General features: G+C 33.7%; 2 protein-coding genes across 4 annotated transcripts; both read right to left on the bottom strand.

Moving 5' to 3' along the window:
• Positions 1-368: 368 nt before the first annotated feature.
• On the bottom strand, positions 369-7259 carry LOC121997400 (SUMO-activating enzyme subunit 2-like). Of its 3 annotated transcripts, XM_042551785.1 has the most exons (12): positions 7198-7259; positions 7070-7107; positions 6879-6968; positions 5660-5743; positions 5324-5542; positions 4082-4183; positions 3018-3473; positions 2706-2935; positions 2154-2247; positions 1901-2083; positions 1727-1824; positions 369-967 (listed from the first exon to the last, which is right to left on the bottom strand). In XM_042551785.1, exons 2-12 carry the CDS (start codon positions 7100-7102, stop codon positions 640-642), a joined length of 1917 nt encoding a protein of 638 aa, XP_042407719.1. In that variant the 5' UTR covers positions 7103-7107; positions 7198-7259; the 3' UTR covers positions 369-639. The 3 variants fall into 3 exon arrangements, with proteins under 3 accessions (XP_042407719.1, XP_042407720.1, XP_042407721.1); XM_042551786.1 differs by lacking the exons at positions 6879-6968; positions 7070-7107; positions 7198-7259 and adding an exon at positions 6772-6842; XM_042551787.1 differs by lacking the exons at positions 6879-6968; positions 7070-7107; positions 7198-7259 and having other exon boundaries at positions 5324-5399; positions 5480-5542; positions 5660-5737.
• A 1558-nt stretch (positions 7260-8817) lies between these two features.
• Positions 8818-14204, bottom strand: LOC121997399 (probable glutathione peroxidase 4). The gene is made up of 6 exons (XM_042551783.1): positions 14013-14204; positions 13833-13909; positions 13639-13700; positions 11846-11964; positions 9207-9374; positions 8818-9125 (listed from the first exon to the last, which is right to left on the bottom strand). Exons 1-6 carry the CDS (start codon positions 14067-14069, stop codon positions 9096-9098), a joined length of 513 nt encoding a protein of 170 aa, XP_042407717.1. The 5' UTR covers positions 14070-14204; the 3' UTR covers positions 8818-9095.
• Positions 14205-14408: the final 204 nt, after the last annotated feature.

Below are 14408 nucleotides of genomic sequence, written 5' to 3'. Positions count from 1 at the left end.
AGGGAGTGAACTGAAAACTGTCCTTGTACAAAAATATAAAATGTTTGGTGATCTTTCACTGACACCACCAACTAAACCAGTCACCATATATTTATTTAGGGAACATTATTGATTAAGAATTGTATATTATTTAAAATAGAAATTATTTATAATATTATTATTCTTAAAATATTGGTAAAAATTATGAATAAATAAATAAATAACTAGAGCATGATTAAACTATAAACACCTTAAAAGTACTTGAGCAAACAACTAAATGATAAATAACATTAACAAATATCATATTCTTTCAATTTTGTAATAAATCTATCAAAAAATGTAATTAGATTTTAATTGACATGAAGGCAGTGCACCAAAAAACACATGTATAATGAAGAAGAAAAGTCTATGATTCACAGCTACACAAAAACTACATGGTCATTCAAGAAGAAACTTCGAATTCTCAAGAACAAGAGGTTTCGAAAAAAATTCCCAACTTGCTCGGCCGATAAACGACTATTTGAATCTGAAGAATCGATGATTCTCCTCGAGATACTATCAAGTGTAAATATATAGCCTAACACTAGCCTTCAAGCAACAACTAGTTAGTGGATGAGTGATTTTACCTGGGCCTGGTTATCATTTACAAAGAACTCAAAGCTACTGCAACTTCAGCTTCTTATTGGCTTCGGGATGGTCATCGAGCAAAACAACGTCGTCGTCATCGTCGTCGTCATTGACAAGAATTGAGAGAACCTCACGGTCTTCTTCTTCATTTTCTTTTCTTTCCAATGTAGCAAGCAGTTTTCTCTTAGTGTCAAGCATTTCTGCATCTAATTCAACCACTTCAGGTTCTGTTGGTTCTAATGTTATTTGATGATCAGCAGATGGGCTTTCTCCATTACTTGTAGCCATATGGACTTTCTCAGGAGCTGTCCATCCTGATAGGACCATTCCGTCGGGTTCTTTCTCCTCATCGAAGTCGTCCCTGCATGATTGAGAAGCAACAGTCAGTGATGATAACTAGACTGATTCGAGAGCAGTAGCAACATACATTGCAGTGAGAACACTACCGTGGTAAGCTGGAAATTCGAATAAACAACTAAAGGGAAAAATTAAGAAGCATATGAATTCATGGTTGAATCCTATCTGAGATAAAAATGCAATCAGACTAAATATGATCAAGACTTTTCCCACTTAATCTTTAACAATACTAAAGAGGTATGTGCCACTATGAATTCATGTTTGAATCCTTCAATCATCATTTTCTTCTACGACTCACTCTGCACACCTATGACACTGAAGGTTTCAGTGAGCTGTCCCAGTTCCACAAGCTATTCAATGGGCAGAACAAGATGTTTTTATCCCCGCCAATCGCTGGCATAGGCTTCTTGTGACGCTTCAACTAGTTTCTACATATTCGAGGATTTCTACACGACAAATTGGATGTGGTGTGTAGAGTTCAATCTTCGATGAGAAGTGCATAATATGCATAAGTATCACTCAGTATTGAGCAGTGCAACTTATTATCATATGGCACACTGCACTTAGTGGTCCAAGGCTAGGACTCCTAGCCTAGACAGGTATTTTGCCACAAACTTCAAACATAGACGGCACTTTATTAGGCATTGTGGCTGAAAAACTTACCAAATAGCGCAACGCAGTCTAGGAAGGAGGCATAAACAAGACTAGGACTAACAAGAAAGAGTACTCCATGTAGTATAGGTTCAGAGTAGCAAGAAATAACCTGTGTTTAATGTTTATATGACATTTTAACTCCTGCTGAAAATCTTCGACCGTCAGCATGGTGCCATCGGTAACTGGTGCAGGGAGGTTTGCTAAGCTCTGGAAGATAGAGAAGGTGCAGAACAAAATTGTAACACCACGATAAATACGAAAAAAAGGCAGAAGAGTTGACAACCTTGTTGAGGTTTAAGGCATAATTAGCAGCAACATCTTCCTCCAGACCATCGCCTGCCTCATAGATAAGGGTTCTAGCTTGCATTACCATGGGGAGATCCATGCCCAATTTGACTTTGATTATCTTTTCAACGATATCTCTCAGTGTTGTTGTTCGAGTGTTGACTTCAAGTAGTAAGGGTGTCTGTTTATAATCAACATTGTTAAAGAAGACAGAAAAAACAAAGAAAATAAAAGTGGATGGAGAAGGTCACCTCAGAACAGACATAACAAGATTTGTTAGGCTGAAACGGTTCTATGGGCATCAGAAGCATCATTCTAGATGGATGTTCAAGACAATATGTCATCCTGAATAGTGAACATATCAATTGATGCCCCAACAAGTTGGACAAAGTACCAAAGAAGAAAGTGCAAGTCATAACTATGATACATGAGGCGCTTGCTACACACTAATCACCAAGTCAAAATAAGTAAGTATCATCTTACAGATAAGCACCGGTTAAACACCGTCACACAACTTATTGTTAATGATAGAATTATCAACAGAATGTAAACATTCTAGTTTAGTATGCACATAGACAAGATAGAAGTGAATTTTGACCAATTTATCAAAAATTTGAACAAAATAGGTACAAAATTATATGTGCATACCACTTGACCAGTAAAAGTAGATTTTGAGTAAATTTCAGAATTTTCAAACACAAGTCCTTCTCCAATGCAAGTGCCAAATGTTTTTGGTAATATTGTTTTGAAATGAAAAAAAAAAAAATCAAAATGATATTGACCGAGGTTCATCAAAAACACACCTACAATTCTCAAAGTCTTCTTGAAGTACCTTGATTGCTTCGATCACAATCAAACCAGCAATAATAGCATTAGTTGTTGCAACAGCATGCACAATGTTGCCAGCAATTCCCTTAGAATCAAAAAGGCTATGTAACGGAATCCCAAAGCAAGATGCCCTAATATTTGCGGCGGCAGTGACAAATTCTAGAGCCAATTGATCATCTTTGTCAAAGGTAAGGTTCCCGATATCCTGAAAGTCCAAACAGAAATCATAATCAGGCAACCTGAAAATAGAAGTCCAAATAACATATGACAAGCAAAACAATAAGGACCTTCTCTCGTTTCTCGATGAATAATTGTAATGACTCTAAGAACATTCTTGAATTCTCAGCAAGATTCCAAACCTCCTGTGGGTTGTTCAGACTAAGAAAGGGTAGGACAGACAATGGCAAATCATCTGTCAAGCAGCCTTTTTCAGGATTAGTATTCTGCAAGTTGAGTTTCTCAGGCAAAGCATCTCTAAGAAAGATTGGCCTAGGCTGTCTCCTGTTTTTCCATGTTTCTTCATTAACCAAAGCAGCTTCAATGTTATATCCGAAAACATGGTCATAGATCTTTTTTCCATACTGCTTGGGATCCTCATCTGGTGCTTGCTTAAATATGTCTTCCATAGGTTTTTCTGAATTAGATGCATCATCGCTACATACAAAGAGATCGTTCTCTTGACTTTTATCACCAAACAATTTTGTGAAGAGTAAGTCCTTTGCCCAAACTATGCAGTGAATAAACTATAAAAAATAAAATAAAATAAATGAATAAAAGATAGAAGTCGCTAGCCATTAAGGGAAAAAAAAGCAAGAAAGCCATCTAGTAACAAAAAGATAACATTGACTCATGTGAGGTCTCTTTGAACTAAACATTCTAATATTTATAAGTAACATTCACAATACACATACATGAAAAGATCATTAAGAGTAGGAGGTTTGGGGTTTGTGATTTAAAATGATCCAAATTAATCACTGTAAAGTATATTGTGCAAGGATTGCAAATGGTATATATTAATCAAAGCTAAAGTACTGCTTGCTTGCTTAAAAATTAAAACAAAAGTGATTACCAGATTTGTTTTACTAAGCCATGGTGCTGATATGCAGCTTCCATGTTGCAATAAGTTTACAACCTCTACTGTATCCAATGGTACGAGAACAGCCTCATTGAGATTTCAAATTAATGTTAAAGCAGAAATAACTAAAAAATCACACAAGGGAAACTATGCGAGCAAAAAATTCAAGGAGAGATTTTGTGTCAAAGCAAATGTTCAGCAATAACACCTGGTGAGTATGGCTACCTATAAAAAGAATTAGAAAGGAAATAACCAACTTTGATTTTGAGATTCAACCTTTGATGGAGTACTGGTGATTGTGCAGACAGGATAAGTCTTCGGCATAGGTTTTGGTTGACATTCGTAGCACTCAGTTCTACCCTTAACATGAACAGTAACCTGGAGATATGGAAAGATATATACATTAACCAAATTAAGTCATCAAGAAAACGGCACAAGAGTGTACTAAAGACCCAAAATTGTTGTGATTCACAGGAAATAGGATAAAAAAAAAATAAGAGTGAACTAACATCTGCGTATCATAAACAGAATGAGTGATCTACAATACATACAAGAAAATCAAAATAAAAGGAGATTAACTAAAGCTTCAGGAACCAAACATAAAACATTGTTTAAGTGTTGCCTAGTAGTTTGGAGAAGTGAGGAATAATAAACTTAAAGCTTGCATTTGATGAAGTGTAGGCCAGGTTGTTTGCTCACCTATTAGCATCAAATTTGTTGAAGGTAATCATGTACTAGTGTGATGGAACAAAATAATTTGTTCTACATCCATAATGGTTGAGTTCACTAAATGCTTAGAACATATAAATATATATTGAAAATAAAAATCAAGATGAAAATGGATAGAATGGAATATAGTTTTTCACTCATAAAGTTCATTGAGCCGTGATGCTAGAAACAGAAGGGACTAATGCACTGAAAGTTACATGATACATTCACAACAATGAGAACCAAACACCAGTAATATGTTATGTAAGAGAATGAATAAGTTTATTATAACAAGTTGTGGGCTAGCAAATGGCGGCCATGATAAACCCTTTCTTGCAATACATGAACACCATTTTGAAAATGTTAAGAGATTTAAGGAACCATGTCTTGGTTTGACATAAGACATTTCAGCTTAGTCTTGCAAAACATATGACAAAATTCAATTTATTATTCACATTGTTTATGTATGGGAACTAAATTGGTTTGAAACTATGTTGTCGACAACAATGGTCACATAGATAGCATCTATGTGACCACATAGATGCTATCTGGTGCACATGCGCCTGAATCTATAGGCCAATTGCAATATGATAGTGCAACTGCTTTTCAGAACAATATTCAAGAAGCTATCTTTTCAGTTGCTTTTTATGTAAATCCCAACAGCAAATTTGCAAGAGGGTATTGACATATTTCTTGTGAATGAATCTGTTATAGAGTATAGCAAAGAATGCATTAGGAAAAGATATGTTGCAAAATCGAGCAGTATGAAATACTCTACATGAATCGTCATCAACAAATACTCAATCCTACCTGCCCTAAAAATCCTGTTGTTCCACTTTCAACCAAAGGGACTTCAGCAGCCAAGCAAAGACGATTAACATGCCGTCTAGCATCCAGGTTATCCAGACCATTTAATACAACATTAAATTGCTTTAAAAAATTTACGTTAAAGTCAGGATCCTTCACATTTGCATGGTAAGGTGTTATATTAATGTGAGGTACAAACTTCAAGACAGCATCTCGAGCAACCTGATATTAACAGAAATGTTATGAAAGATCCAACATTACAACAAGTACATTGTGAAGGAGGACTGAAAAATTCTAACATGAATATCACATTAAAGAACAACAATTCAATCAACATACTTTGGCCTTGGACTGTCCCACATGCTCTTGTCGAAATAAAAATTGTCTATTCAGGTTACTGACTTCAATGGTGTCCATGTCAATCTGCATAATCCAAACAACACTGAGATGCACAATAAGACCTAACATAAGAAGGCATAGCAAAACTACTACAAGTTTAAAACTCCAACGAGATGATAAATTGTATCACAAAATACTATTATTTTTTTTACTTTCTGTAGATAGTACCTAGTTCACAATACCAATTTATTATTTTGGTTGAGATTGCAAGATCAATACAGGTATCGGAATTGTGATAAGAAAAAGATAAAAAGCAAGAATAATTTGAAAAATAAAATTAGAACTAGTGAAATGTGATAAAATGGAAGGTAATCTCATTTCCTAAATCAGAAAGAACCAGATTGGAATATCTTGGTGCAGTAATCAAACATTTTTATCACCAAAGCTAGGATGATGTTACGATAGTTTTGATGTAAAATCTACGTCCAACATTCTTCATTAAGTTGAGTTTCAGAGCTAAATAGGAGCAAGATGAACTCACAAGAACTCATAGGCATTTTCTCAATGTGTTTTTTTTTCAAAATTAGATTTCTTCACAGCAGGTTGATCTCTCATACCATTTTAGAAATCAACTAATACCCCATTTATTGTAGAGAAAAACTGTCAAATCAAAGCCAAAAATTCATACCAAGCATAAAATAGAAGTTCAACCATGCATCATTGCCAAAATGAAAGCAAATCTTCCTTTGTTCTCAGTAAAAAGGTAAGGATTTAAAATAATGAACATTTTTTTGGAAAATAACGCCAGCCAGCGCTCACCAATAAAATCTAGAACTTAGAAAAACTAAAAAGTCAAAATTATGTGAAATTTCAATTGTCCGGATTAATCTAGTTCAACAGATCAATCAAAAATAAGAAATTTTCTCTTGGTAATTTCTTCACCAAAACACTTCTTTTGTAAAATCTACTTTATCAAAAAAAAAAAAAAAAGCTCTTTGTTTGCAACTTTATTAGAAGTTCATCGAGCAGTGTCATAAATTCTTTTCCTCTGACCTGCCAAAAGAATCATATTTTTGTAATGCGACAAAATGATGAAGTAATATGAACATTACCTCCTTTCCCTAAAACCCATCGTTCACAGCCTCAGGAAAAAAAAACGATCACCAACCAAGCTTATAAACAATAAAACAAAATTCTAAGTCGAAGGCTAGTTGATTACTATGTGAATATCCTGAAATCCAGAAAGCGCTAGGGTCTTCAGCATCTCGCAACCAATGCCGCCCGCACCCACCATAAGAACCTTCGCCCGCTGCGCCCAAGAAATAAATCAAGCACAAAACCCGCCTAAATTTCCACCTCAACCACCCAAAATAAAGAGCAACAGAAGAGAAATGCACTTCAAGACCGCACCTTAATAACCTCCGCCTTCGAATCCGAACCCATGGGAGCTTGAGTAGCGGTAACACAAGCAGAGAGGAAAGGGAAACAGTGAAAACTTTTGTAGATAATCAATGTTATTCTTGGTTATCAACAATAACCTGAGGGTTTTGGAGCTTGGGGGATTCTCGCGAGGAAGACTAGAGGCAGCTGAAGAGTCTTCCGAAGAAAATTATAAAAGCTTCGTTTTAATATGTTTTCTATTAAGTTTAGCTCGATTGTTTTTTTTCAATGAAAAATATATTAATTTTTAAAAAAATAGATAGAAAATATATTATATATTTGTAAATGATGTTAAATTTAAGAAAAATTATATTAAGTACTTAATTTAATATGAAATATACTAATTCTAATTTAATGTAAAATGTTGATTTTAAAAAAAATTATATTCATTTTTAAAAATTTTGTACTTAAAAAATCTGACAGGGAATTAGTTAATAATATTTATACGAGGGAATTGAAATATATAAAATTTTACATATAGAGAGTGAAAATAAAATTTTTTTTCTAATTTATCGAAGTTTTAAAGAGACTTTGGAAAAAATAAATAAAAGGGTAGGGTTGTAAACAAGTCAAGCCAAGCCGAGCTTTGGGGTGTTCAAGCTTGTTTGATAAGGTAACCAAGCTTGAGCTTGGTTCATTTAGATGTTATCAAGTTCTCAATTCAAGCTTATTTGATTGTTTGAAATTTTTAGTTTTTTGATTAGTTATTGAGCTTAATAATTTAAATTTATTTATTTTATTTTATTATTTATTTAGCATATTGAAAAGAGTTTTATTAATGAATATGGTTCATGAAAATTGTTCACGAACGTTGTTCACGAATATTGCTCACGAACGTTAACGAACTGAACACATATGTGTTCAAGATTATTTGTTTAACTTAACGAACTGTTCAAACTTATTTGTTTAATTAATCTCATGTATATTGAACGAACATAAATAAATTTTTACCAAATCGAACACTAAACTTATTCACGAATACTTGGTTCATTTACAGTCCTATAAAAGGGGATAGGGAATAAAATAAAGTTCCTTCTTTATTAAATGATTCGATGATACTTCGTATTTAAAAATTTTCAGATAATTGAGGTTTTGACTTTTTAAAAGCTTGCTTTATTTGTAGGAAATAATAAAAAAAAACTAAAGATAAAAAAGCTGGCTCATTTATACCTATCAAATATTTTTTTGATTGGTACATGTATTCACGCTATGAAAATTTCTCATCAATTATTAAAATAAATTAAAAAATATTTATAAGGAATGACTCATCAATCTAATATTCTTAGAAAAACTGACCTATCAAACTTGATCTACTAGATGTAAACTGACTGACTTAATCAATTTAAGCTTAATTAATTGGATTTCGACCATTGCAACTTATAACCTACCAAGGTAAGTCATTCCTCACCTGCTTGAACTAGCCCACTCTCCCCGATCCGATCCAAACGCCTGGTCAGCTCACTTTACTCAATCATACTGTATATGTGAATACTAAATAGGGCAAGAATTATATTATTAGAAAATGAAATTAAAAAAAATACCAGTTATTGCTCAAGTAGAATACAAAATAACTAACTCTTATTGTCAGAGAATCCATGAAAAATGATCATCTGAATTCCTTTTTGTTAGTATATATGAAAATATCATTGAAAATTCATTTGGAATAAAATAAGTATCTCTACAAACCAAAAGCCCCTAAGCTGTTGCCAAGAAATGGATCGTAACAATAAACATCTCGTTCACAGATATGTGTTCTTAGAAAATGGTAAAACATGGTCTAGAAACATTATATGAAATATTTACATAGAATACACACAAATAAAAAAAAGACCATTAAAAATACAAAAAGTTATGCAACAAAGTTAAAATTCGGTTTCGCAGTTTGGGAATCTTAAATCGCACACATGATATCTACATGAAACTAGTACAGGACCACTCTTTAAAGTCTAGGACTTTAAACTTTTCTTGCTTCCCAAGTAAATTTTTACTTGTCCTTTTAGTTGCCAAGTGCTTTTTCAATTTCTTTCTGAAAGAATTGGAGAAGAATATCAGAAAAGAGAAAGGTAAAGATAAACAGTATGGTCGCTTTGAACATGATTTTGGATACCTCAATGGACAGGGGGGCTGTGGTGGTCCCATAGCGAGCAAGGACCTTGCCATCCTTATCGACCAGAAACTTAGTGAAATTCCACTTGATTCTGTTTCCGCAAAAACCAGGCTTGCTTGCCTTGAGAAACTGGTAAAGTGGTGCTGTCGCTGGGCCGTTCACTTTAACCTGTATGAATGGCATCCGGAACATTTTTTATACAGATATGGAGGCTTTCTGTTAATGATCAGTAGTTAGAGATGCATAAAGAAGGGAAATAATGAATAACTTCATCAGTTAGATTTCCATTTCTGGTAAATAAAATAAAATAAAATAAGATAAAATTTTGCAGTCAAAACACACATTAACTATTGAATGGTAAAAAGTTCCTTTTTCTCTTTAGTGAATTAGGTATTGATTGCAAATATTCAAACTCAATATGGTTTTCAGTGATAACTGCAGAGAGGGCTAAGACGATGACTGGACTACGAGTGAATTTGAAGTGGATGGCTAGTTGTTCAGAGAAAGTGATAATTGTTGAAATTTTGATAACAGGATTATGCTTTCTACTTCATCAAAGTACAAATTTACTAAAAAATAACTCGCTGGCCCAAGCAATTTGGCAAATTTTAACCCTAAATCATCAAGGTATTCAGCCATGTACCTGAAAAGTCATTGTCATGAAAGAACCTCCGGAGAGAATCAATGATAACAGATGTAATATCTGAAGAACATGATCGTGAAAGAGGATTTGCAGATCAAAAGAGCAGTATGACGATCAATAACATCTAAAGAGCTAGGAGTTTACTATCCACCATTTGTTACCCTAAAAGAGAGTTTGACCCTCGTACATTTTAGTTTTTGATACACAATTCTTCGCCTAAGAATGTCTACAAAATTCTCTAGAATGTCAATTATACGGACCTCCAAGTGATGTTATAATGGAGCTATTAGTATGATAAATTATTAAAACAAAAAATAAAAGAGGAAATAGATACTAAAGATAGGAAATAACATGCCTAACAAAATTCAAGTACTGAACCAACCTCCATCAGTCCAATGCTTAATTGGTAGGAATAGGAAGGTTAGCATAAATCAAGAACCATTAGAGTATAGACGAAGGTTATCAGAAATCGAGAACCATAGCCTATAGAAACTTCTGAAATGTTTATTCATAAACAGTAATTGAACTTATTGTACCAACCATCTGATGGTAGTTTCTAAGTTCTAAGATTGTATAAAAGACACTGTTCACAACATGATATCTTCTATTAGCAAGAAAACTTATTAGATAAATAAAAAAGCATAATATTAAAGGAAGGGAAATGAAAAATTGAAAACTGAATGATCTGCATTCCTTCTAAAATAACTACATTTGTTCATGCAATTGGATTTTTCATGTTTAAGAGGAATTCATGATATGTTAATGTCACACACAAACACTGTCATGATGTACTTAAATGAGAAAACTACCCTATAAACTTGTGAGACTCAAGCACTGCTCAAATGCTTAAGCCCAACTTAATAGGAGCTCACTCACCTAAGCTTTTAAAGCTTCTTTATTATCCCACAACTCACTAAATCACATCAACCATAAAGAACATAACGATAATCAGATGCATCAGTAAAAAAAAATATGGTAACTAAATTATCAGAATTTTTCACTGTTCTCTTAATCTATTCTTTAAAATCCATTTACGAGTTAAAGTATAGTGATATTCAATTAATTTACACATGTGGCCAACTTATCCAAGTTAGGGTGGGATGAGTTATTAATATACTAAGAATTTTGATCTTCTTAAAGAACTGTATATTCCATCTTTTGTTTGATACGAATTAGCTACATATGGTATTTCAAATGAATCATACAAACTATGTAGATGAAAAGCTATTGAAGTGAGACAAAAATACATTTCTAAGATTGACCCTGTCCTTTTGTATTTCTTGATATTAACAACCACAAGCTGGACCCATTATTATCACAAAGACCAGTCATGTTACTTCATATTGGTGTAGTGGAAGCAGTTGTCTGAAATGATTCCCACATGATAATAAATTGTTTTGTTGAGCCATTATGAACTCCAAAGGAAATGGGATATTTCCATAGTTGGAATTGTTTATTAGTACCCAGAGTCTTTTGTCTCTAAACCATCAGATACCTGTTCCTTCACGAGCATTGCATCTCCCTTAATCGAGAGATCCCTTCTTTTCTCATTTCATCACTACAAATAATTGGTGCAAATCAAACATGCACCAGATTGATCATCTCTTTCTTTCTCGTCTACTCTCAAGGGTATTAAGATTGTAGAATTATTACACTAAGTTGGTTCAAATGAGTCAAATTGACAAGAAATAATATGCAATGCAAATGCATGTTGGATGTACATGCCACATGGTGTGATGAAGCACATGTAAATGTGGGTTCAACCATGCAAATGTCACTGCAAATATGCTTAGCAAAATAATTCTTTTTATAAAGCTAAAGATGATACTTCCTTGACAGGTTTTCCTATGTGTCTATTAGTTGAATTAAACTGCAGTCATACTAAAGACTATTTTTTTATTAGAATGTGATGCAACAATGGTTTATAAGCTCAAATCAAAGACACAATAAACTGAGAAGAATAGGACCTAACAATCCTACAACTCTAAAACTTTACCTTATGAAAAATTGGATAATCAGCTTTGAACATTGTACAAGCATACTCCTGTATTTTCTGATCATCCCAAGGTTCTTGTCTCAAGAACTGATTGCATGGAAATGCTAGAATCTCAAAATCTGGACATATAAAAACTTGGTTCAGTGAATAGGAAAATAAGGAAAGAGTATTCTATCATAATCTATGAGAACCTTAAAATTTCACAATCCACGTTCAAGAAACAGCTCACAGGGTTGAGTTTACTAGCCATTGAAACACAGTGAAGGAAGTCTTTTAAATCAATCAAATCAAACTACATGTCATGTTACCCTGAGACTAATAACTCAGAAAAGAGAATGGACACTATTTTCCCTACAATTAAGATGACGTAACAACTATCCAAGACAGAGGAGGCAAAACGACTATCACCAAGAATCAGATTTTTTTTTTCTTTTTCATTTGTATCATTTATGAAACGGAACTAACCAATTAAATATTGCAAGATAGTCAATACGTAGGTATAGTGCCAAAAAAATTCTTATTGTCTAAACTTCAAGTATTTTGTTCCTCCTTTTTCCTATCCACATAAGTAAGCTCATTGCTCCCAGCAAATGTTATTTATTTGCATGAATAATTATATATTTTGCAGAAGTTAATTGTAAAAATAATTAACATATTCAAAATCATGTTCATTTTCCAATAGAATTGAACTTGAAAAAGAATTAATTATGTGTACCAAAAGGGCAAGAGCAACTTGTCCTACGCCCAGAATGTGTGGTCTATCAACAAATTCTTACAACATTACATCATTACCTGCACACAACTTTCGAGTTTAAAAAAAAATGAGTTGGTGGCAAATATTTACTACACCAAATTTCTCAATTTATCTTCCAGGTAGACTGAGTCTTTTTCTTAACATGATCCATTATTACAATTATTTCGTAATAATAAACACTCAATGTTAGCATTGTTCAACATCCATTCCAATTTAACAATCAACAAAAAGTTTGATAGCAGGACTTGCAAAATCATTTTCATTCATAAGAAATAGCAAAAAAATATCAAGCTATGAACCTAGCCCCCAACAAGAGGATAGATAACTGAAGACATAGGGGGCAAAGTCTGGAAAGGCTAATCGTGATAGCGATAACATTAGAGTGGCAAATAATGATGTACGATAGTTGGAGTTAATTAGTGAACTCAATAACTCCCAAGTATATAAAATAGCTGCTAGGATATAAATTAGCCATTATAATCACTTCTAGTCTTTCCATGAATACAACAATGAATATTAGACCTCACTAAATTAAAAAGATTCACTGACTAATGCCTTTGAATAAGATTTTTGTTGGATGTCTTTGAAGAAGTGTCATCAAATAAGTTGTTTAACCTAAAAATCACTTAATCAGCCATGTTATTATTTCTTAATTTTATCCCTGAGTAAAAGAAACTTGTCTTGGTTTTCTTTTAACCATTAAACTCTTCCATCATTCTACTGAATTCTTATTATTTGTCAGTACCAAAGTTCTATGATAAACTTTATCCAACATGTTCATGCATGCAGGAGTTAGAGACTATTGTTTGTCTCTTTGATTGCTTATTGCACATACAGTGGGCAAGATCTAAAATTTCTCTCCTTTAGTCCTTTTTTCTTGTCAACTTTTAATTTCAATGTACAGTTGGAAAGTGTTTTAAATCGGATATTAATTTAACTTCTAAGACTTACAAAAAGATAGAACCTTCAACAAAAATTAGTCATCATTATGTCAATCATTCCATGAAAAGAAGCTTTTGATTGGAATACGAAAACATACCTTTTCCTTTATACTTGTTATATAGTTCCGTCAACTGCGTGTAGTTTTTCTCTGTGAATCCGCTGTCAAAAAATCACAATAAGGATATCAGTTCTCCCCACAAACAATCATAAAAAAAAAAGAAGGTTTAAAAAAAAACAGTAGATCACGATCCCAAGAAACTTAAAAATGTTATGATGATAAGAACGTGGCACCATTTGGAGGCGACATTGACGACGAGAAGGACCTTGCCCTTGTAAATCCCTAAATTCACGTCGTTGCCGATGCCATCCTGAACAAGAACAAAGAAACCCCTAACTAACCCCCTCCCCCCAAAACCAAAAGATAGAACAATCGAACCAGACGACGAAGGGAATCCGAAAGCGATTCATTACCTTGACGGTGAATTCGTGAATGGAGGTTGCATTCGGTGCGGATTGGGAACCACCCATTCCTCCGATCCGGTCTACCTCCTTCGTCGCTTCCCCTTCCCTCTCTGAGTCTCCTCTTAATCGGGACGAATCTGATAACAAACGGCCTCAACTGCAAGCCGTGGCGGACTATTAGACGCGTCAATAGTCAATCACGCACTAATCCCAGCGTTACTAATATTATAACGGTAAGTGAATTATAACATTTCACGAAACGGTAGATAAATAAACACACTAACCCCAGCGATATCAATATTATAACGGTGAGTGAATTATAACATTTCACGAAGTAGAGCTTATTTTATTGATTATACAACGCTGTGACGATAGGATGGCAATTGGCTCCGTTTTGTCTGATAC

The sequence above is a fragment of the Zingiber officinale genome, chromosome 6A, assembly GCF_018446385.1.
Source record: "Zingiber officinale cultivar Zhangliang chromosome 6A, Zo_v1.1, whole genome shotgun sequence".
Classification (NCBI taxonomy): Eukaryota; Viridiplantae; Streptophyta; class Magnoliopsida; order Zingiberales; family Zingiberaceae; genus Zingiber; species Zingiber officinale.
This window is presented reverse-complemented; position numbering and strand designations above follow the sequence as displayed.

Excerpts from the sequence above, each read along its gene's own strand:
- LOC121997400 (XM_042551785.1), bottom strand. The coding sequence starts at position 7,102 with ATGGGTTCGGATTCGAAGGCGGAGGTTATTAAG. Across the intron at positions 6,969-7,069 it reads CGAAGGCGGAGGTTATTAAG|CGGGCGAAGGTTCTTATGGT; the intron begins GTGCGGTCTTGA and ends TCTTGGGCGCAG. Across the intron at positions 2,084-2,153 it reads CTTGTTATGTCTGTTCTGAG|ACACCCTTACTACTTGAAGT; the intron begins GTGACCTTCTCC and ends GATTATAAACAG.
- LOC121997399 (XM_042551783.1), bottom strand. The coding sequence starts at position 14,069 with ATGGGTGGTTCCCAATCCGCACCGAATGCAACCTCCATTCACGAATTC. Across the intron at positions 13,910-14,012 it reads TTCACGAATTCACCGTCAAG|GATGGCATCGGCAACGACGT; the intron begins GTAATGAATCGC and ends GTTCTTGTTCAG. Across the intron at positions 9,375-11,845 it reads ATTATCCAATTTTTCATAAG|GTTAAAGTGAACGGCCCAGC; the intron begins GTAAAGTTTTAG and ends CCATTCATACAG.